Source organism: Ursus arctos, unplaced genomic scaffold (genome assembly GCF_023065955.2).
Source record: "Ursus arctos isolate Adak ecotype North America unplaced genomic scaffold, UrsArc2.0 scaffold_11, whole genome shotgun sequence".
NCBI lineage: Eukaryota > Metazoa > Chordata > Mammalia > Carnivora > Ursidae > Ursus > Ursus arctos.
In genome coordinates, this window is record NW_026622775.1 from 64,858,182 (window position 1) to 64,879,609 (window position 21,428).

The 21,428-nt window shown below is 52.1% G+C and overlaps 1 protein-coding gene across 3 annotated transcripts in view; it reads left to right on the forward strand.

Annotated features, from left to right (window-relative positions):
• The window catches only part of SCARA5 (scavenger receptor class A member 5), a 117,339-nt gene that overhangs the window by 67,026 nt on the left and 28,885 nt on the right, over positions 1 to 21,428 (forward strand). For all 3 annotated transcript variants that reach the window (XM_026518936.4, XM_026518938.4, XM_044391192.3), the window contains 4 exons: positions 1,702 to 2,376; positions 12,487 to 12,567; positions 14,854 to 14,952; positions 16,764 to 16,820. In XM_026518936.4, the coding sequence (XP_026374721.1) occupies positions 1,702 to 2,376; positions 12,487 to 12,567; positions 14,854 to 14,952; positions 16,764 to 16,820 (912 nt within the window). The remainder of the gene's footprint in view (positions 1 to 1,701; positions 2,377 to 12,486; positions 12,568 to 14,853; positions 14,953 to 16,763; positions 16,821 to 21,428) is intronic.

A 21,428-nucleotide genomic window follows, 5' to 3' on the forward strand; every position in this document is an offset into this window, starting at 1 on the left:
GGCAAATTTCCAGTCTGAAAGAATGCAGAACATTCCAACAGTTAGAAGTAATTGAAGGCAGAGAAGCAGGTATAAGCAGAGGCTGGGTGACCACTTGGCATGTGGTTTTCTTGGAGATTAAAGTTCCGGGTGAGGGAGAAGCTGAGATGGGGACTTCGAGGCTCCACCAAGCGCTATGGGCCTCTGAATCTAATCTGAAATGACTTAACTTCCCCCAGAAGCATGGTGGCAGCTGGTCTTCATGGGGCTTAAGCACCCACACGACTACCTGCCCCCTTCCCAACCTGAGGTTCTGGGAGAGAGCTATCCTATCCCAATTTTTCATTGTTCCATCAGGCTGTGGACAAAGTTTTCTGCTTTCCCCATTCCAAGATTTCCAAGTCAGAATTCCCTCTGGGCCTCATCTGCCCCCCAACTCCTACTCTGTCCCACCTCTATAGTAGTTTCCATTTCTCTAGTGTGCAGAGCAGACGTGGGTACAGCCCTGGCCAGTGCGCAGCAAACAGACCACAAGCATCTCTCGACTTCTAGCATGAGGGTTTCTGGTATACCTGAGTCAGCGCAGTCCACAAGCTTCCAGGAGGAGACACCAGATTGCAATTATTAAGATGCACATCCCTCCCCCTTAGTATTGCAATATAGCTGCTTCTCACCAAGAAAAGGCAACGTCTCCAAGAGGAAAGGGCGAAAAGTCACTGAGATGGGTTCTTTGCTTAAGAGGGGAGATAGATGATTTAGAAAAAGGGTTGGAGGGGGCAGAGAAGGGAGGTGATGAATATAAAAACAACTATACCTGCACAGAGGGGCCCTCACCCCAGCAAGGGAGGGGATGGGGGTGGGACCCTGAGCTCAGGAGGCTGGGAAGTGCAAGTTGCCCAGAGCTGGCTGAGTCCGCTGCTGGAGTGGCTCCTTCAAACAATTCTGGAGCCGACTCGTAGGGGAGCACCCCGGTTCTGGAGCAAGCAAGCCCCGTGGGGGTGGAATCCTGGCTCCCTGACTTACTTGCTGTGCTACCTTGGGCCACTTTAACAGCTCGCTCCCTAAAGGGGGATAAGAATGGTACCTGCCGGCGCGCCTGGGTCTGCCTTCTTCTCAGGGCGTGATCCTAGGGTCCTGGGAACGAGCCCCGCATTAGGCTCCCTGCTCTCCACTGGGAGCCTGCTTCTTCCTCTCCCACTCCCCCTGCTTGTGTTCCCTCTCTCGCTGGCTGTCTCTCTCCCTGTCAAATAAATAAATAAAATCTTAAAAAAAAAAAAAATGGTACCTGCCTCCTAACGTTGAGAGGCTAGCACTCAATATCTTAGGGCTAGCCACGTGAAACTGCTGATTTCCAGTCATGTTCAACATACAGAAATGACAATAGCATAGGGATCGACCTCAGACCTAACGGGGAGATGAGTACAACTAGTCCGCCCCTTAGAATTGTCTTGGGCTCTTTTCAAAAAGCCAAAGCCCAGGTCACACCCAGACCAATTCAGTCACAATTTCTGTGGGCAGGACACCTCACCAGGTGAGTCTACTGGGCAGACAAGTTTGGGAACCACCGGCTTAGCACAGTGCCGGGGATCTATTAAGGCGCTCAGAGTCACCCTCTGCTTTCCCTTCATCTGTTCTTTATTGAGCGCCTACTGCATGCCAGGCTCTGGCCAGGCCTGCCTCTTGGGACCCGGAACGCTGACCTCTCCCCTCCCTCCTCTGCAGTGTCCAGGCCCCGGAGCTCCCCGGACGACCTGAAGGCGCTGACTCGCAACGTGAACCGGCTGAACGAGAGCTTCCGGGATTTGCAGCTGCGACTGCCACAGGCTCCGCTGCAGGCGGACCTGACGGAGCAGGTGTGGAAGGCGCAGGACGCGCTGCAGAACCAGTCGGACTCGCTGCTGGCGCTGGCGGGCGCCGTGCAGCGGCTGGAGGGCGCGCTGTGGGGGCTGCAGGCGCAGGCAGCGCAGACCGAGCAGGCGGTGGCCCTGCTGCGGGACCGCACGGGCCAGCAGAGCGACGCGGCGCAGCTGGAGCTGTACCAGCTGCAGGTGGAGAGCAACCGCAGCCAGCTGCTCCTGCGGCGCCACGCGGGCCTGCTCGACGGGCTGGCGCGCAGGGTGGGCGTCCTGGGCGAGGAGCTGGCCGACGTGGGCGGCGCGCTGCGCGGCCTCAACCACAGCCTGTCCTACGACGTGGCGCTGCACACCACGCGGCTGCAGGACCTGCAGGTGCTGGTGAGCAACGCCAGCGAGGACACCCGCCGCCTGCGGCTGGTGCACAGGGGCATGGAGCTGCAGCTCAAGCAGGAGCTGGCCATGCTCAACGCGGTCACCGAGGACCTGCGCCTCAAGGACTGGGAGCATTCCATCGCGCTGAGGAACATCTCCCTCGCCAAAGGTAGCCGCCTGGCCCACCCAAGCCCACAGTGCCTGCCTGGGCCCTGCCCATCTGGGCCTTCTTCCTGCGCGCCCCTCCCCAAGGGCCCGGGAGTCGCCCCACTTCCCCAATCCACTTGCCATCAGGAGTCGATGTCCCTCTATTAAATCTTGCCCTACAGGACCCCGAAATTTTCCGCCCAAATGGCCTGTGCCCATTTCCCAGCCTGTGTAGGTCTCTCCCCTGGATAACCCTGACCTCCCTTCTACCTCCCAGAGAGTACACTCAGCATCCACATCCCCGCCACCCCCTTCCCCGCATGAGAATGGCCAAGGGTGGCTAATGGGGAACTGGGTAGTCAGAGCTTGGATGTGCCCACAGGGGCCTCCAGGTGTTTCTGGCTGCAGAAAAGCAGGGGGTCAGTCTGCAGGCTCAGGCCGGGAACCCGGAGGCGCTCCTCCAGGGTCATGGTGTTTCAATGCCTAGAGCTACAAGGAACTGGAGAACCCCAAATCTGAACGTGACCTTCTAGGCTGTTATGACGTATATTCATTCAGGCAGAAGAACACATTTTATTTAACGATTTGTTAGCTTCTTTATAACTCTTCAATATAAGGGCAAAAATGTGTAGGCCTCCACTGGTGTTCTTGCCCCAGGCCTAGAGGCCCTGGAGCCTTTAGAGCCAGCTGCCCTCTTTTCCACACCTAACTGCCCCCCCCCCGCCCCCCCCATGCCCTCCCGCTACTGCCTGCACTGCGCATCACCGTGAAAGGCACCTTTCGTAAAACGCACTTCTCCCACGTCAGCACCCCCCGCCCCGCCGCTCAGAACTCCACCATGGCTCCCCAACTTCTGCCAGATTCAATACACACTCCTTAGCCTGACAGTAGGCAATAATAATACCACGGTGAACACCAACCATGTCAGGTACCGTGCCTTATAGGAAGCATGCCTTGTATGATGCCTTTTATTTGTACATTTTTACTGAAGTATAGTTGACACGCAATGTTACATTAGTTTCAGGTGTACAACATAGCGATTAGATACTTCGATACCTTATGCTCTGTTCTCTACGAGTGTATCTACTGCCATATAATGTCTTCTAAAAACAACAGTGAGTGTACTAATTCAGGAGGCTGCTCACAGCCTCAAGCCAGGAGGTGACCGAGCCAGGATTTGGACCCAAGCTTTTCTTCCTTTTTTTTTTTTTTAAAGATTTTATTTATTTATGTGACAGAGAGACAGCCAGCGAGAGAGGGAACACAGCAGGGGAGAGGGAGAGGAAGAAGCAGGCTCCCAGCCGAGGAGCCCGATGTGGGACTCGATCCAGGAACGCCAGGATCACGCCCTGAGCCGAAGGCACACGCTTAATGACTGCGCTACCCAGGCGCCCCTGGACCAAAGCTTTTCTGATCCCAGAGCTGGTGTGCTCTCTATCACACACCTGATCCCAGCCTGTCTTCCCCACCTTCTCCTTTGTTTCCCCCACCAGAGGTTACAAACGGAACAGTCTGTAAGGGCAAGTCAAGCAATGTCCATGCATAAAGTGACCTTGGTGTCAGGGGCATAGTAGGGGCTATGGCAGGTCCACCCCACTTTGGCCAGGCTGGAATATGGGCCTGGCATTGACAAAGTCTTCCCATTTTTCACAAGGAACCAGAAACATGGAATGTTCTAGAAATTTTTATTTGTCTAATTCTGTGGGTTGTATGTGGTCCATAAACAGCCAGTTTTCACCCCCCTGCCCCGTGTGGGAAGCATCTGGTCCAGGGGGACACATCTTATCACTGCCCTGGAGACACAGCCTGCTCTTCCCACCACCCTAGCTTTACTCAAGCTATTCCTCCTACTGCAGTGCCTCCTTCCTCTTCCTTCTCATCATCCAGATCTCACTGATCGTTCAGATCTCCCTCAAACCCGCCTCCTGCAAGAACCCCGCCAGCCCCTCTAGCTCACTGCAGCCTCCCTCCTCTGAGCCTCTCCATTATCAGAACAGAAAGTAGGAATGATGGAACCTTCCATTTGCATCGTCCTTTCCAGTCCACAGAGTGCTTTGGGTGCATTATTTTGGTTTAAAGTGAGTCCCTACAACCGGCTGTGAGGTTGGTTGAAGGCAGGCTTTGTTATTGAGGGCAGGGTAGGATTCCTGCCAAAAAACAACGGAGACTCCCGGAGGAAATGCCTGACTTACACAAGGCCACACAGCTGGTAATGATCTGACCTAGGACTTTTTGTTTTCAAACAGTTTTAATAAGGTATAATTTATATGCTGTGGCGTTCACCCATTGAAGTGTATAATTCAATGATCAGGCCAGGATGTTGAGCCCAGTGCCCAGTGCTCACCACACAGCAGTCCACCCCGCCCCACTCCCCTGTGTCCTCCCTGCTCCCCCCTGCTCCCCCCAGCGCCTGACAGTGCGGTGCACAGAACGGAGACCCCGTAAATGTTGGTGAAGCGACTGTTAGATCTTGAACCTGGACAGTCAGAGCATTGGTGTTCTTGTCCTGGGTCCCTCGGGCTCTCACTCCCCAGAAATCAACGAGGACAAGAGGTAGAATGTATTCTTCCAGATCCACACCCCTGGGATTTTAGTTTTTCCCATCTCCTTTCTTCCTTGGCGTCCCCTGCCCACAGCAGTGTATCAGGTAATTACAAATAATAGCAACAGTACTGAATTATGACCCACTCTGGGCCAGACATTGTGTTGACATTAATTCTCTAAATAGCCATTAAAGACTACTAATCCTCACATCCTACAAAATGGTATTATTGTCCCCATTTTATAGATGAGAAACTTGGATAACTTTCCCACTGTTTCTTACCCAGTTGCAGGTGGCAAAGTCAAGGTCTGAATGTGGGTCTTTCTGGTTCAGAACCCATGTTCTGACCATCCTGCCTCCTAGCGTGGAAAGTCGCCAGCTCTGAGCAATGAAGGGAAAAATTTGGACTCCATCTGGGGGGGTCCTTGGGGGTAGACCCTCCCCACTTCCTTCCTCTGTAAGTCAGCAGACATCACCATGCCTCCTGCTGGTGCCTCCTCCTGGGCCTCTCAGTGTGGCTCACAGCCTGCCTGCTTCCATAGTTTGCAAGTGCCCTCTCCTTGGCTTGGACTGAAGCTGCTTGGGGCATCCATTCGTGAAAGTTCTTCCAGTGGGATCCTCCAAGTAGTGTTTCTTTGGTTCTTAAACTAAGATTCACACTGTGTTCCCTGGAGTTGGAAGTTTCACCTCAGTCCTGCCCAGGACTGCCTTCCAGTCCCAGAGTTTTTTGTTCTCGATGGGCTGTGGGATTTGGGGATGAACGTTCCCCAGTCCCTTTGGCTGCCTGGGGGTTCCCTTTCCCACCTCCCTCTCTCGTTTCCAGGGACCCAAATGGTATGATTCCTGAGGATTCTGTTTGGCATATCTGATGTAACTGCCGTTCAACTTTAATGAGACGAAACTCTACGCTGGCTTTTGGATAAGGGAGTTTCTGTGCATTTCCATTCTGCTCTCTGGAATGGCCTTTCTGCCCTAACTTTGTCCAGTTCCTGTCTTAGTGTTTAAACACACGCACACTCACATTCACACTCACACACACTCACACTCACACTCTTCCACTCTTTGCCCTTGGCTGGTGCAGATCCACAAATACTCAACTATGAGTATTTGTCAAACATGGCCTTATTTATGTTATGCTGGGGCTTGACCCCGAATGGTTTTCATTCTCTCACTTCGTTATACAGTTTTCTATGAATTTTGTCTCCAGCTTGTCTTTTGTGTACACTCACAGCAGTGCTTTCTGTTTTCTGCTTTGGATTTTCAGTATTAATCATGTCTGTTGAAATCTGTCTGTGGTTTGAAAGAAGCAGAGAACTTAGATGATCAGAGAGAGAAGGCATCCAGGAGGGAGGAGATAACCAGAGAGGAGGGGCATACCAGGAGGGGGGAGATAACCAGAGGGGGGGCATACCAGGAGGGGGGAGATAACCAGAGAGAAGGCACCAGGAGGGGGGAGATAACCAAAGGGGGAGCATACCAGGAGGGGGGAGATAACCAGAGAGAAGGCATCCAGGAGAGGGGAGATAAGCAGAGGGGGGAGGCAGGGAGGCTTACCAGGAGGGGGAAGATAACCAGAGGGGGAGCATACCAGGAGGGGGGAGATAACCGGGGGGGGGCATACCAGGAGGGGGGAGATAACCAGGGGGGGCATACCAGGAGGGGGGAGATAACCAGAGAGAAGGCATCCAGGAGGGGGGAGATAACCAAAGGGGGAGCATACCAGGAGGGGGAAGATAACCAGGGAGGGGGCATACCAGGAGAGGGGAGATAACCAGAGAGAAGGCATCCAGGAGGGGGGAGATAACCAAAGGGGGAGCATACCAGGAGGGGGAAGATAACCAGGGAGGGGGCATACCAGGAGAGGGGACATCACCAGAGAGAAGGCATCCAGGAGGGGGGAGATAACCAAAGGGGAAGCATACCAGGAGTGGGGAGATAACCCGAGAGGGAAGGCATACAGGAGGGGGAATGTGTGAGCCAGGCAGGAACAGGACTTTCTGCCATATTCGGATGGCCTATTTGCTAGATGGACGGTTACAGAATCACGCAACGTTTTGGTAATAACAGGCTCTGCAATCAGCTAGTCCCCTCCTCTTGTTTTACAGTTGAGGACTCAAGGCCCAGAGAGGGGCTATGACTTGCCCAGTCAAATCCCAAGCTGTTGGCCGATCTGGGACTCTGAAATCCAGCTCTCAGTTCACGAAAACAAGTTGGCAGGGCAGATCTATCTGTGAGCTGCTTTTCAAGCGAGCACACCGCGCAGTGGAGAGCCCAGCAGTGTTTATGATGGGCTGATTTGACGGAGGGAGGCTCGGTCCAACTCTGGCCTCTAGTGCATAGGGACGCGTGGGAGGGGTCAAGCATGTCTGTGAACGGGGCCATATGTAAATAGTGTTTCTGCCCCACCGAGGCATGGGAAGCCGAGATTGGGCGGGCGGCTCCCTGGGCCAGAGGGCACTCTGTCCTGTCACCTTCCACATCAGCCTCTCTGCTGGGAAGGGAGTGGAGAGCATGCCCTGAAAAAGAGCAGTGGCACAAGCCTGGCCCACTGCCCTTCAGCCCAGGAGGCTCCCAGGAAAGCTGGCCTGGCAGGTTGGGCCAGAGCCGGGCGGAGCCCCTACAGCTCTGGGCTGAGTGTCCCCCAGGCTGGGCAACGCAGCTGGCAGTCCCTGCCCCACACACACAGTGAAGGAAGTGGGAGAGTGTGCAAAACTATAGAGGGGAAGCTGACAGCCCAGGGCCCCAGTGACGTCAAGCGGGGAAGGAGGGCAATTAACTGAGGGACTCCACCTTGGTCAGCCTCGCTGGGATGAGTGTGGTGCAGGGGGTGGTGTCTATATTACGATTTGGGTCGCTATTCTGCTGGCTTCAGGCCCACTTCATTGGCTGTCCCTGTCCTGTTTCCAGCACAGGCGGGTCCCCCACCCCATCGCTCCTGCCAGGATCCTGGAAGGGAGAAGGGATTGCTTCTCCCTCCCTGTTGGCTGGGTCCCAGGAGAACCCAGTGCATCTCTGTTCTGGAGATGTTTGCAGCTGGTGCAGCTCCGGGGCAGCCCCCTCGGGGGCAGAGCTGTACTGGGGGCAGTGTGGGAGGACAGGACTGGACTGGTGGGCAGGCTCTGAGAGGGGACCCCGGGCACAGGGCACAGGGCCGGAGGGTTCTCTCCCTCCTTCTCCTCCCCATACCCCATGTAGGAGGTGGGCTGACGGAGAAGCTGGCACCACAGACTGGAAGTAGAGTAGAGGGGGTTCTGGACACGCTTTCCCAGCGGAGGAGAAGTAGGCCCCGCTCCTCCCTGTCCCAGACCACCTCCACGCTCTGGCCTGCTCAAGGGACAGAAAAGATGAGCAAGTCAAAATGTAGAGAGTCGAACTTAAAAAGCTCAACTGGGTACCATTAGGACCACTGATACTGTAACAGCTTCTATGACTGCCCAGAAGTCATTCGTAGAATGTCTACGGTGTGTGAGGCACAGGGTGGCAGAGACAGGGCCTGTCCTCCTTGGGGACCACGGTGCAGGATGAGTGACAGGGCCCAGTGAGTGGGCCGATGGGGGCCTGCCCAGGTTCTGGGGTGCTCCCATGAGGACTTTGTGCAGTCATGTCTGAGGACCTTCCAGTTCTCAGATCTGGGGGTTCTGCGAGGGGCCCAGAGAGATCAGAATGGTATGGATGGAGGTGAGGGTCAGGCCTGAGGGACGGGGCTCTTGAAAAGGAAAAGATCTGGCAGATGCTTGGGGACACATGAGAATGTTTTTCTGAGGTGAAAGAGAGCTTGTGTCCAGAAGCATCAGACTGTGAGTTTGCGGAAGGAGTCAGGTGGGGAATGGTCTGCAGGGGTCTCTGATGGGGGGCTGTGGCCCCTTGTGCTATGAGGGCCCTCAGAGACTGTGAGATCACTAGACTCTGATGAGATTAATGGGTTTCAGAGAGACTGCAGACAGGGAGGTCTTTAAAAACGCTGGGAGTAAGACCTGGATGAGCGTGGGAGTCGTGAGGAAAGCAGAGGAGACGTGATATGGGAATCACCTCGACTATGAGCCGTGGTGAGCAAGGGGGTGTGGGGAACAGAGAAAAGGGAGGAGTCAAAGCAAGCTCAAGATTTCTGGCCTGGATTCCTGGGAAAATGATAAAAAGTCAGACCCCAGGTGTGCATTACCCACAGGCAGCAGGGTCTCGAAGAAGCGCTTGGTAGTCGGAGCCCCCGGCAGCCCGGACCCATGAGACTCGCACTGGCCACTGTTTAGGTCCTTCTGAGTCTTAGGGGCTAGTGCCAGATGAGGGTATGACTAAGGCTTGGAAATCAGTGCCCACCTCTACTGTCCCCGCCACCTTCCTCCCAGTTCATCTCCAGTAAAGGCCTTCTATAACCCACTTATCTGTGTCTTTTTTAAGAACCCACGTGTAGGATGTTTCCAGACCTGCGTCTCCCTGAATGAGCCAGCTAAGCTTGGCAAGGCAATTTCAGGGGCAGCTCAGAATGACTATCCATGGTGATCTTGGAATAGTCCCGATGAAGCATTATGAAGGGGGGTGGGGGACAGATGGTCAGGACGGCCTTGCCACTCAAAGGTTACCAAGCCCCTTTATATCCAGCGTGTCATGTAATCCACTTAGTCCTCAGATGTCTGGGGAAGGAACTTTAACTTAGATTTTATAGAACCAGGATCTGAGCCCAAGACACTCCATATCCATACTCAACCCCTACCTTCCAGATGATGTCTGCCACCCTGATGCCCCGCCACCAGGGCCATTCCCTGCGCAGCATCCTCCCTTTGCGAGAATTACTCTTGGGAAGATCCATACGTTGAGTCACGCCCACACGAGAGCAAATAGAACAAATTCGAGTGTTCAGTCCATGGCCTCCTCGACCCTGCCCAGTTCTAGAAGCACTGAGTTCCACGTGGGGAGGACGGAGCGACAGAGAAGAGTGACAGGGCACCGGGAGAAGGAGGTCCTTCCCAGGAACAGCTCGTGGAGCGCAGACATCCAGGCAGCCCTCGACCTGACAGACAGATTGCCGGAATGGGGGTGGAAAGCTCGTCTCCTCCTTGCACCACGCCTTTCCTTTGCTGTGGAAGCTGAGGTGTGTTCTCAGCTGGTTCTGTGTCTTAATGCTGTCGTCTGAAAACTGGGATCACTACAGCCAGGCGCACTTTGCTTTTCTTCACAGAGGAGAGGAAGATGGCCACAGAACCCGGTCCCCTTTAAATGATTTGTGTGTCACGCGTGCATTTTTAAGTTGTTGATTGCCTTCTCCCTGTGTATGTGCCATTGAATCATTAAACAGCTGTCAACTTGGGTTAGGGTCTGAGGACGGTGCCAACTTTTGGAATGTATCAGTACATCTCGATCTTGGCTGGTTGTTTTGTATGTATTAACAGCCTCTGATCTCATTCATTCATCAAATATTTATTGTGCAATCCATTGCTGCAATGCTGTGAGCGTACATGTTTTGGTTTCCTAGGGCTGCCATAACAAAGGACCACAAACTGGGTGGCTTAGAACAACAGAAACTGATTCTCTCACCATGCTGGAGGCTGGAAGTCTGAAGTCGAGGTGTCCACCGGGTCATGTTCCCTCTGTAAGCTCTAGGACACAGTTCTTCTTGGCCTCTTCCTAACTTCTGATGGTTGCTGACAATCCTTGGCATTCCTTGGCTTGTAGACACTCAGCCTCCCTTGTCGCATAGCCTTCTCCCTGTGTGTCTGTCTGTGCTTTATCTTCTTCTAAGAACCCCGACCATTGGGTTAGGACCCACCGCACTCTAGGATCACCCCCTCTTAACAAATTACATCTGCAAATGACCCTATTTCCAAATAGGGTCACATTCTGAGATATCAAGTGGTCATGAATTTTGAAGGGACGCTCTTCAATTCACTACAATATGGTTTTGGCATTTTCCTTGGTCTTCCTTTTCTGTCACAAGGCAGCAGGAGTGGGGAGCTTGGAGTCTGGATCTTCACAGCTGGGGCAGGGATGTCAAGGACAGAGCTGGCGATTTTGTTAGGAAAGAGAGAACACGTACAGCTATGAGTCGAGGACAAGGCAGTGCGAGATAAGTGTCAGATGGCACCATGTATGTCCCTTCTGATGGGCCATGCCCATCCTTAGCAGGAGCGTTGGCTCAGAGAAGCTCTGGCCAGGAGGGCAGCCATGAGCCAACTGGGGTGGGGGTGGGGACAGGAAAGCATAAGAGATTGACCCGGTGGGCAGCAGGCTGGAGGGCAGAAAGGTCTAACTGCATTTTGGGAACGGGGAGCCATCTCGTGTGACAAGTGAGGCAGCAGGGATGGGGCCAGACAGACCAGAGTTGGAAGCTGCGCTCCTTTTCTCTCTACCTGGTTGTATGGCCTCAGACAAGCGGCTTCGATACCCAGCCTCGCTGTGGGACTGAATCCAGTCACAGAGACTGGAATCCCTGCCACAGTGGAGCCTGGCCGTGGAAGAAAGCCCCACTCAGGAGCAGTTAGACAGCCCATCTTTCCCTCAGGTGCTCAAGCCAGAAATCTGAACATGATCCTGGTCTTCTCCCCACCTTCACCTACGTTTAGCCAGTCTGTCTGTTCTGCCTCCACACAGCCACTAACGTCCCTCCGACCACCATTTCCTAATTCAGGATTGCACCGCCTCCCACCCACAGCCTCCCTGCCTCTGCGCTCCCTCCCATCCTGAGCCATTTTCCAACATGGCAGCCTAAGCTGTCTTCCTCGTGTGCAGATCTAATTACACTCTTGTTTCCCTCAGGCCCTGCTGCCGCTTCGGGTGCCTCAGGGTCAAGTCCAATACTTGGGCCAGGCCTCCAAGACTCCCACTTGCTCCCCTTCTCGTCCTATTATGTGCCCCAGCTTCTAATCCCACTGGGGCTCACATATCTCTTTCTTTAAGTTCTTGCAGGGATTGTTCCCTCTGCCCAGCGCTCTCCCTTTCATTCTGTCTCAATCAGTCCAGGCTGCTGTAACAAAATACCATGGCCCCGGGGCAGCTTAAACAGCAGAACTTTATGCCTCACTTCTGGAGGCTGGCAGTCTGAGATCAGGTGCCAGCATGGTCGGGTTCTGAGGAGAGCCCTCTTCCTGGCTTAGAGGTGGCTACTTCCTTGCTGTGTCCTCACATGGCACAGGGAGAGGGAGAGGGTGACGGAGAAAGACCACCCCAAGCACGACAAGGGAGGGAAGGAAGGAGCAAGAGTACTGTCTGGTGTCTCTTATTGGGGGCTCTATCCCCATGACTTCATCTAAACCTGATCACTTCCAAAGGCCACCTCCAAATACCATCACATTGAGAATTAGGGCCATGGCATGTGCATTTGTTGGGGGGGTGGGGGGGTGGGTCAGATATATTCAGTCCTCCCTTGGCTTAGCTGCCTTCTGTTACTCCTTAAGATTTCACTTTAGGTATCACTTCCTCCAGGAAGCTTTCCCTGATTGCCCCTCCACACATACAAGACTGGGCTAGGTGCAGCCCTGTGTGCTCCCAAAGCATAATGCTGACCCTTCCTCTCTTTAAGAGGGAGTTTTTCTTTTCTCTACAGGTGTCATGTTCCAGAAAGCTACCTTCTAACTTTGGTACCATTTGTAACCCTTTCAGGACCACCGGGCCCCAAAGGTGATCCAGGAGATGAAGGAAAGGAAGGAGAACCTGGGATCCCTGGATTACCTGGACTTCGAGGTAACTGGGAAGCCCCAGGAGGAAGCTGGGCATACCAAGAAGGGGGGGTGCCCCTAATCCACCGCTCACCCTGTATTTGCTTATTGATACTGGTGATGGGGCTCCCTGGGAGAGTGCCCAGTCAGCCTATCTTCAAATGCCCCGTTCTGTCAAGAGACTGATAGGTTGTAGGCATAACAATAGGATGGAGCAAATACTTCTTCCCAGAAAGTACCAGGATCTGAAGGAAAAGGGTCTGTGAGAGGCTCCCAGCTCCCTGAAGCCACTTCTCACCCCAGCAGTCAGGGTTCACATGACAAGGCCTTCAGAAGGAATGGAGGGTGTCCCACAGGTCTGTTTTTCCTCTTCAGTGTTTCCCGGGTCACCAGACACCTGATGCTCTGTCCTCCTTGCTGATTCTGCCCAGATCAATGAATACGCTAGTGACAGCTCAGAAGAGCCAGGGGCTGCTGGGGAGGGTAACTTCTGGCCTTCCGGAAAGAGGGTGTTCTTTTTTGACTCATTGTCTCAGAAGTTCCCGTTCTGTGACTTTATCAAACTTGGCATTGCAGTCTATTCACTTCTGAGCCTCTGCTGTGAGCAGCATTTTTCTAGAAGAGTGCAAAACCTTCTAAACGATGCAAGAAAAGGGGAAGTTTATTTGGGGAAGATGTCTGTTTATGTCAGGAATTATATCTCTAAACCATCCCCTTCCTAAATCTCGAGGAGGTTGTGAACAGGAGAGGGGGCAGAAGCTAGTAGAAGGAGAGCCCATGGCCTGGCCTCCACGCCTGGCTCCCCTCCGGGCGAACTCCCCAAATTCAGAACCAAGGATGCCTAGACACTCACAGGGCTGTGAAAGCTCTTTTTCTCCCTTATTAGATTATACGACGGGGTGCTCTGGGCATAGCTCGTACTAGATTTAGAATTCTGCAGCAACAAGGCTGTTGGACTCCAAACTGGTACCTTACAATAGGAAGAAAAAAAAAAAGAAAGAAAGAAACCAATCAGCCCTTATCTGAGGTCCCACCATCCTCTAGGGCCACGCAGCCTCTTCCAGACATTTGACGTTAGCTCTGGAGAAATAATTACTGGAAGACAGGTTTTTCCAAGTCACGGAAAAAGAGCAGAGAAAGCCAACTCACAAACTCACATTCAAAGCAGGAAAGAACAAGTAATCAGTTAATTAAGAGTTCTCTGCTTTACAGAGATAACTGTGGGCTTAGGTCAGGCCTCTGGGGGCACAGGGCTCTCACTGGGTGAAAGCATTTGTTGACTCTGGCTCTCCATGGTGAGATGCCGGCCGTGGCCACGGGGCCTTGTGGCCAGGAGCCCTGGGGCCTGATCTGCCAGCAAGTCATCCATCCCATTTACTGGCCTTGCTGACCTTCTCCCGCCTCCTCAGCCCACCATTCCCTTTGCTATACCTCCCCGGACGTACAGCTTGGAAGCCATCTTCGTGGCTTTTTTCTTAAAGAGGATGGGGGGCTGTCTCATCTTCCTCCTACCCTAAATACCAGTAAGCTCTTTTCATCCAGCTTGAGATGAAGCTGACTGACCACAGGCTTTCCGTCCGGGAAGGCCAGGGCTCAGATCCCGCCCCCAACACCCTCTCTGTTGTGTGACCGTGGGCAGGTTACTTAACCTCTCTGGGCCTCAGATTCTTCCTTTGTAACATAGGTGAAATAATACCTCAGTTTATTGTGAGGATAAAATGAGATACTTAATGAGAAGACTCCAGAACAGTGTCTGACACAGAAAGTACTCAAAAGAAAAAAAAATGGGGGCACCTGGGTGGCTCAGTTGGTTAAGCATCTGCCTTTGGCTTGGGTCATGATCCCAGGGTCCTGAGGTCAAGCCCCACATCAGGCTCCCTGCTCAGCAGAGAGCCTGCTTCTCCTTCTCCCTCTGCTGCTCCCCCTGCCTGTGCTCTCATTCTCTAAGTCAAATAAGTGAAAAAAATCTTTAAAAAAAATAATGAGTGCTGAATTTAAATCCCCAGCATAGCTAGAGGTAAAGGGACATCTCCCTAATGGAGAGGGCACCACCATCACTCACAGTAGGACTGGACCTTTCAGGGGGCGGGGAGGGGTCCAGCCTAATGGGATAACAGGTGCCAGTGGGGAAGGCTTGTGCTGACCTTTAGGACACAGCTTTGCAGCATCTTTAAGTTAACCGGAAGGAATCGGGAAGGAAAAGCTGCAGGGGGACGCCTGGTTGAGGCGGACTGCTGGGCCAGACGATGACCCGCAGGGGCCCTTCCAGTTCGGAGTCTGCCGCTCCACAACTTGTCCTCTGTCTTCCCAGGTCTGCCGGGGGAGAGAGGCACCCCAGGACTGCCAGGCCCCAAGGGCGATGATGGGAAGATGGGAGCCACAGGACCCATGGGCATACGCGGGTTCAAAGGTAATAATGAATCTCCGAGCACCCATGTAGCGCCGGTCGCCGCCCACCCCTGGGCACCAGCGCGGGCACTGGAGTCGATGCGCGGGGTTTGCCTCTAGGCTCTGCCACTGACCAGCTAGCTCAGTGACCTTGGGCAAGTCACTTAGCCTTGTTAAACCTTAGTTCCTTTGTCCAAAACCCAGAAATCCACATGATACTGCACTTCGCAGGGCTGTCATGAGGATTACACGGGTCATGGATGTGTGAAAACCTTTTGTCAACTCTCCAGGGCTGCAGAAAGTCAAGGCAGCGTCCCTGGGAGTTGTGGCTCAGTGGTGTAGCCGGAGGAAGCCAAGCTGGTGGAATAGCCTGGCAGGGAGAAACAGGGGCTGCGGACCCAGGACAGCCACCTCCTTCCTAGACCCACAGATTCCCCACAGTCCATCCCATACTTTTGACTCCCCCAGTATTTGAAACTTTAATTCGGTTCTCAGATTTACGTTGCCGTTAGTGTTCCTCCTACATTGGTTTTCTTTCTGCTAGCAGTCACCTTGTTCATCGTTAGGGACATCCACGTTATTAGTCAGTCCCTGGCTTTCTGCATTCCCTTCAAGAGCGTGCAGACTTCTACCATAACTGCAGGCAAGATGAGGAAATCTGGTGCTGGTTCCCCAGTGTTAACCTCCTCACTTGTGAAAATGAAAACAAAGACAAAGTACTATTAATCATTCCCATCCCGTGTCTAGGATGGTCTCTGCGTCTTAGGTTGCTGGGAACTTTCAGGCTACTTTCTAGTGATTAAACAGGCTGAGGTTTTCCTCCCTTTTATCATTTTTTTAAAAATGATTTTAAAACAGACTACAAAAGCAGCACATGCTTGTTGAAAAAATTTGACAATACAGAAGTACGTAAGGTATAAACTAAAAAGAGATTCCCCTCCCCTTTAGTCCCTTATGCTATTACTCTTTAGAGGAACTACTGTAAACACTTTGGGGCACATCCTGCCAGATCTTTTTCTAAGCATATTCATATTTACGTATATGATTGCCTTGGGTTTTTTTTGTGTGTTTTTTTTTTTTTTTTTTCAAAACTTGGATCACATTAAGCATCCTTCCCTGGAACTTGCTGGCTTGCTCTTTGCATCAGAAAATGCCATAGGCTTTGACTTGCAGATATCTTTCCGGAAGTACTTGGAATAGAATCCCCTGGTCCTTTTAGTGCCTCCTTGAGTGGTGTCAGGACATTCTACTTCTTTGAAGCGCGAGATGCTGGCTGGAAAAAGAGCTCTGTTCTTTCCACCGTATCCTGAGAAGGAAATTCTACAATTTCCCCGAAAGCTCTCCTTCATGTTTCATAGTCTCCCTCAAAGCCCCCCCCCCACCCCCGCAAGTAAATCTGCCTGACATATAACCTTTGTCCTCCCTAAGTAACCAAAGCCCCTCCCCCATCTTTTCCTCATGTGCTTATTAGAGCAAACTTGGCCGTGCACTTCTAAAACCTTGACTACTTACTAGGAATATCTTTGCCCCGTCTTCTTCCTGTTGAATACCACGTACTCTAGTCTGTGCTGGCAGACCCTGCTCTTCTACACTTTAATTAGGAGGGAACGAAACTTCTCAGCTGGACCTCCTGACCTCCTTCCTGGGGTGACCAAAACATGCAGCATAATTGACTCAAGCTCTTATCTTTCCTGCCCTGCCAGGCCCTCCAGTGCTGGGGGCTCCTGCTGAGAGTTTCTTGGGTGTTGGGTTGATACATCTCCTGCAGGTAATATTTTATTCATGGTCAGGATTTGTTTCCGCTTCTAATGCCAGTTTTCCTCTCTGTGCCAGGTGACCGAGGCCCAAAAGGAGAGAAAGGAGACAAAGGGGACAGAGCGGGGGATGCCGGTAAGGACAATCTACCGGGGTCACTGGAATCTGTGGCAGCTGGCATCCGAGCAGCCCCACATGTTTGGGGGGCCAGAGTCTGGAGCCATGGGCCAGGTTTCCCGTGTCAGAGGAACTCCCTTCCTGTTCCAAGGCTCTGCTGGCTCAGCAAGAGAGAGCTAGACTCCAGGGGCACAATCGGCCCTCCCAGATGTGGTATAAGCCCAGTGGTTGTATGGAATGATCTGGAGGCAGACTGCCTGTGCTCCCTCCTGGCTGCCTCACGAGCTAGCTAAATAATCTCTGTGCCTCAATTTTCTCATCTGTAGAATGGGGATGAGAGGAATCCTTACCTCACAGGGTCATTGTGAGAATTAAATGAGTTAATTCACATAAAGTGCTTATCACAGTTCCTGGACTGTGGTTAGGACTCAGTAAGTGTCGAATATTGTTATTCTGTGTGATACATTAGTTCAGATATGCTGACATGTGCAAAGGTGCAGAGACAGAGCAGAATCCGTTTTGTTTTCCTCCTTTGCCATGAACTGAGCAGTAATGCTGGGGATCTCATTTTTGGGCAGAGCACCAAGTCTAGAAATGGCAGCCTTACCAACAAGGGTCCTCCCTAACATGTTGACAAGGGAAGCCAGCCTATCTAGTTATGATTCTCTTTTCTAGGGTTTCTACCCCCTATCCCCCAAGGGCTACATGTAGAAGCTTAGAGACGTTGTCAGAGAAGAGTGAGTCTCCTAGCCAAGTTTCAACAAAATACTAGTGTACAGTGTTTGCTGGGCTCTGAACTGCTGCCGTTCCATGTGAAGCCATGAGCAGATTTTCCCCTTCTAGGGCATCTGCTCCAGTCCTGGCTCTCGAGGAAGACTGGGCCTGGGGAAAGAGCACCTGCACCCATGTTCTGCTGCTGACATTCAGGGACCAACACCACTGCACATTCACACATTGGACCCAGACCAAGGGTTTCCCTAAGGCTGATCTTTGGTTCTAGTAGTAAAATGATACTTCCATCCCAATCATGCAGGACCAAGAAGGAGACCTCTCTCCTAAGTAGCACCCTTTTCCAAGGTCTCCTGAAACTTGAACTTGTCTCCTGCCTCCTCTGGACTTCTCTTTCCCAGGGTAGGATTCAGGATCAAACAGGAGGGGTGCCTGGGTGGCTCAGTCAATGCAGTGTCTGCCTTTGGCTCAGGTCCTGATCTGAGATTGAGGTCATGCTCCCTGCTCAGCAGGGAGTCTGCTTCTTCCTCTCCCTCTGCCCCTCCCCCGCCCCTGCTCGTGCTCTCTCTCCCCCAAATAAATAAATAAAATCTTCAAAAAAAAAAAAAAGATCAAACAGGAAAAATGTATGTGACGGCACTTTGTCACTCTAAAGTGGTGGCCGTACCTGAGGACGAGATATGCCTGTGCTTACCCTGGACTCGCTACGTCCACTTCGCCTTAGACACTCGAATCCACAAAACAACATATGTGGTGCAGTCTTTCTAGCATTGTCCTTAGTCCCTTTCTAGGGCAGCCGAGGGTTTAACCGGGAGTGTCCTGGCTAGCTGAGGAGACCTGGTGGACTTTGCTAGGAGCCAAAAGGAGAGTTTCGAAGACCGAAGAAGGGAGTCTGGCTATGATCTAGGACATCTGTGACAGATCTGAGTCACACTTATCTAATGGACTGGGCACTGTACTTTGTTTTTGGGGTGCTGCCTTCGGCTCTGCGTGTTGACTGCTTTCTGATGGAAGGCTGCCAACGTAGCTGAGGAGGACTGTGGCATTTAGCTCTGTGAAATAAAAAATTCCTGACGGGGTGGCAGGAAGGGAGGAACTGTGGAAAGATGACCTTTGAGAGGGAGATTGGAAATGCTGCCCACATACCAGGGGGTTCTTGTCAAGAACTCTTTGGCAACTATTGCTCAGCCAACTTGAGAGGAGAGAGGAGGTCTCTGCTAGCCTGGGAAGAGGTGGGGGTTGCCAGTCACCATTAATCAAAAAAAGGACACTTTCATTACTGTTTCCCTTGCTTCTGTGGGCCCGGCGGGCTGGGCTCTGCAGTGGGACTGGGCTGCGAGGTTGAGGGCACAGTATGGGGGGCTGAGCCACAGTGGTGTGGGGTTCCCACAGGCGTGGGTGGGGAGCTTGGGAGAAACGCATCGCATCTACTTGGTCCTGGAGTCTCCGGACCGCACCGCAAGAGGCTGATGTCAGCTCGGGACAGCCCCTCCCCAGGGAATGACAGCGTTCTTTCCTGCCCTGAAGAGGCTACACCCTCCCAGGAGCCCAGAGCTCAGACGGTGGCCTTGACACAAAGCTCTGAGCTTTTCATTGCAGTCTCCTGACGGGACCCAAAGAATAACTTCACGGGTGATGGACCTGGAAAGTACGCTGGCTCAAGAGAGACAGCTCCACAGATGGGAGGCTTTACTAGGCGTGCAGAGAAACACGGGAGACACAAAGGAATCGTAGGACATGACTGGTGGGCCATCCATCTATCTCCTGTTTTCAGAGGCTTTCAGTGGAAGGCGGACTCTCCCAAGGCAGGAGCAGAGGCAGAACAGAAAACCCAGGACTCTGGCTTCTCTAACTCTGGAATGAGATCTTGAGCCCCCCATCTTGAAGAGTCAGCCTGGGCTCCTTAAAACCCCTAGTGAGTCCCTCACCTGGAGATACGGATTTAAGGAAACCATTGAAGCAATTCGGTGTGGCCCCATGCAGGGGGCTTCTTTCCCACGGCCTCCACCCCCTGGCCTGCCTCTGACCACACCAAACTCAAGCTATGGTCAGACTCCGGGTTCAGTTTTTAAGGAGCTCCAGTCCAAGAGGCGTTGACTGGATCCCTGGGACCCAGACTCTGAGGAGGAAGCCAAGGATCATCTTTCAGAAAAGTGTGGAAATTCTGATGAGCATAGAGTGACCGCTTCTGGGAGGTTCTGTCATTCCCAGAGCACAGGGCAGTCCCACCATAAGATCTAACGGGTGGGAGAAAGGACTCAGCACCAGAGCTCTGCCCTCCTCCACAAAGCAACACTGTGGAAAAGAACCTTCCTCAGCTTGGGGAACATTTACCAAACACCCCCCACCTTTAGCAGCAAAAACCTGAAGTTCCAGCAGGTGGGGATATTACTACATAAAGGAATTGATGAGGGACCCACGTTACACACCCCTCAGGTCAGAATTAGCAGCTGGGGGCTTTCCTTTGAAAGAGGGCGTTACAGAGAATTTCTTGGGACCTGTGTTTTGAGTCAATATTAAAATATTTTTCAGAATAGGATCTTGCAATTGTTTACCCATGCTTTGATCTGGAGTCATACGATTCTAGAGCCAAATGGGGTTTCAGGCCAACTCCTCTCCCATTCCTGAGCCCCCCACCCTCTCACCCCCAGTTCATTGAACAGGGACCAAGAACAGAGAGCTGGAGAAAATCCCCACGTCCCACGGCCAGGTCATGGTTCAAACCGAGTCTAGAATCCAGATCTCCTGATTTCTGCTTAACAAGAGATAAAGTTTTCTTTTCTTTTCTTTTTAGGAAAGGGTGATATCAGTCTTTCTGTTAGATGTTTGGCTTTTGGGAGTTAGGCCAGGAAAAAAAAGTTACATGTACATATCTCAAGACAGAAAGACATTTGTTTTACTCTCATATATGGTCCATTTGCAGGAAAAATAAATAGTATTTTTGCAGCTCAGGGGCGGGTAAAGGATCCGGTTTTGTTTAAGTCCCACAGCATGAATTTAAAGCAGGGTATAAGTTCAGATTGTTTAAAACCTTTTCCTCAATTTGGTTTCACATGGAAAAAAATATGCAGAATGACCCAGGGGTAAATTCTAAGTCAGTGCTTGTTGAGGGTTTTCAGTGGCATCTCAGAAAACTTGAAAAACGTTTAACACCTTGTGTGTGTTTTCAATAGTTAGGGAAGTAAGTTTGTAGGGGGGAAGAGCAGTGGGCACCCTGTCGTGTAGTGTAAGCTCAAAAGAAATTATCAGGGGGGTGATTTCTAGAGGGTGTTTTCCCCATCGCTGCTGAAATGTTTCTATCTCTGTGTTAGAGGAAGGAATGCAAAGAGTCCTTCGGAGTGCATGAATTCCCTTTCTCCATCCCTGCACTTACAGTTAGCTGCACCGGGGCGCCCCGGGGAATCCGTTTGGTGCCAGAAATTAGCATTCTTGTAGGCCTGGAGAGACAGAGCTACTGGACTTTTTATATGCAAATATATTCCTTTATTAACGTAACTGTGTATATATAATTCCTTATACAACCTTAATACCCCAGCAACAACACGCTGTAAAAGGAAACCATACTTCTAAGAAAAATTAACCACTCACATACTACTACTAGCAACCGCGTAGCTGGTGCTGTAAGGAGTCAAGTTTCTGTGCACATTATTTTACTAAATTCTCACAGGACCATTCGAGAGGTATGGCTATGTCCCCTTCGAGAGAGGGGGAAGCTAATGGTGGAGGAGAAGAAAGGTGCCCCCGGTCATCAGAGTACATAAGGGGCAGGGTCAAGGCTCCAAGTCAGGCCTGTCTGGCCTTGAGCCCACTCTCCCTCCTTCGCTACATCCTGGGACTATCTTTTATTCTCTCTGGCCTTGGACGACTTGGCCACTGTTCTGCACCTACCAGCAGAGC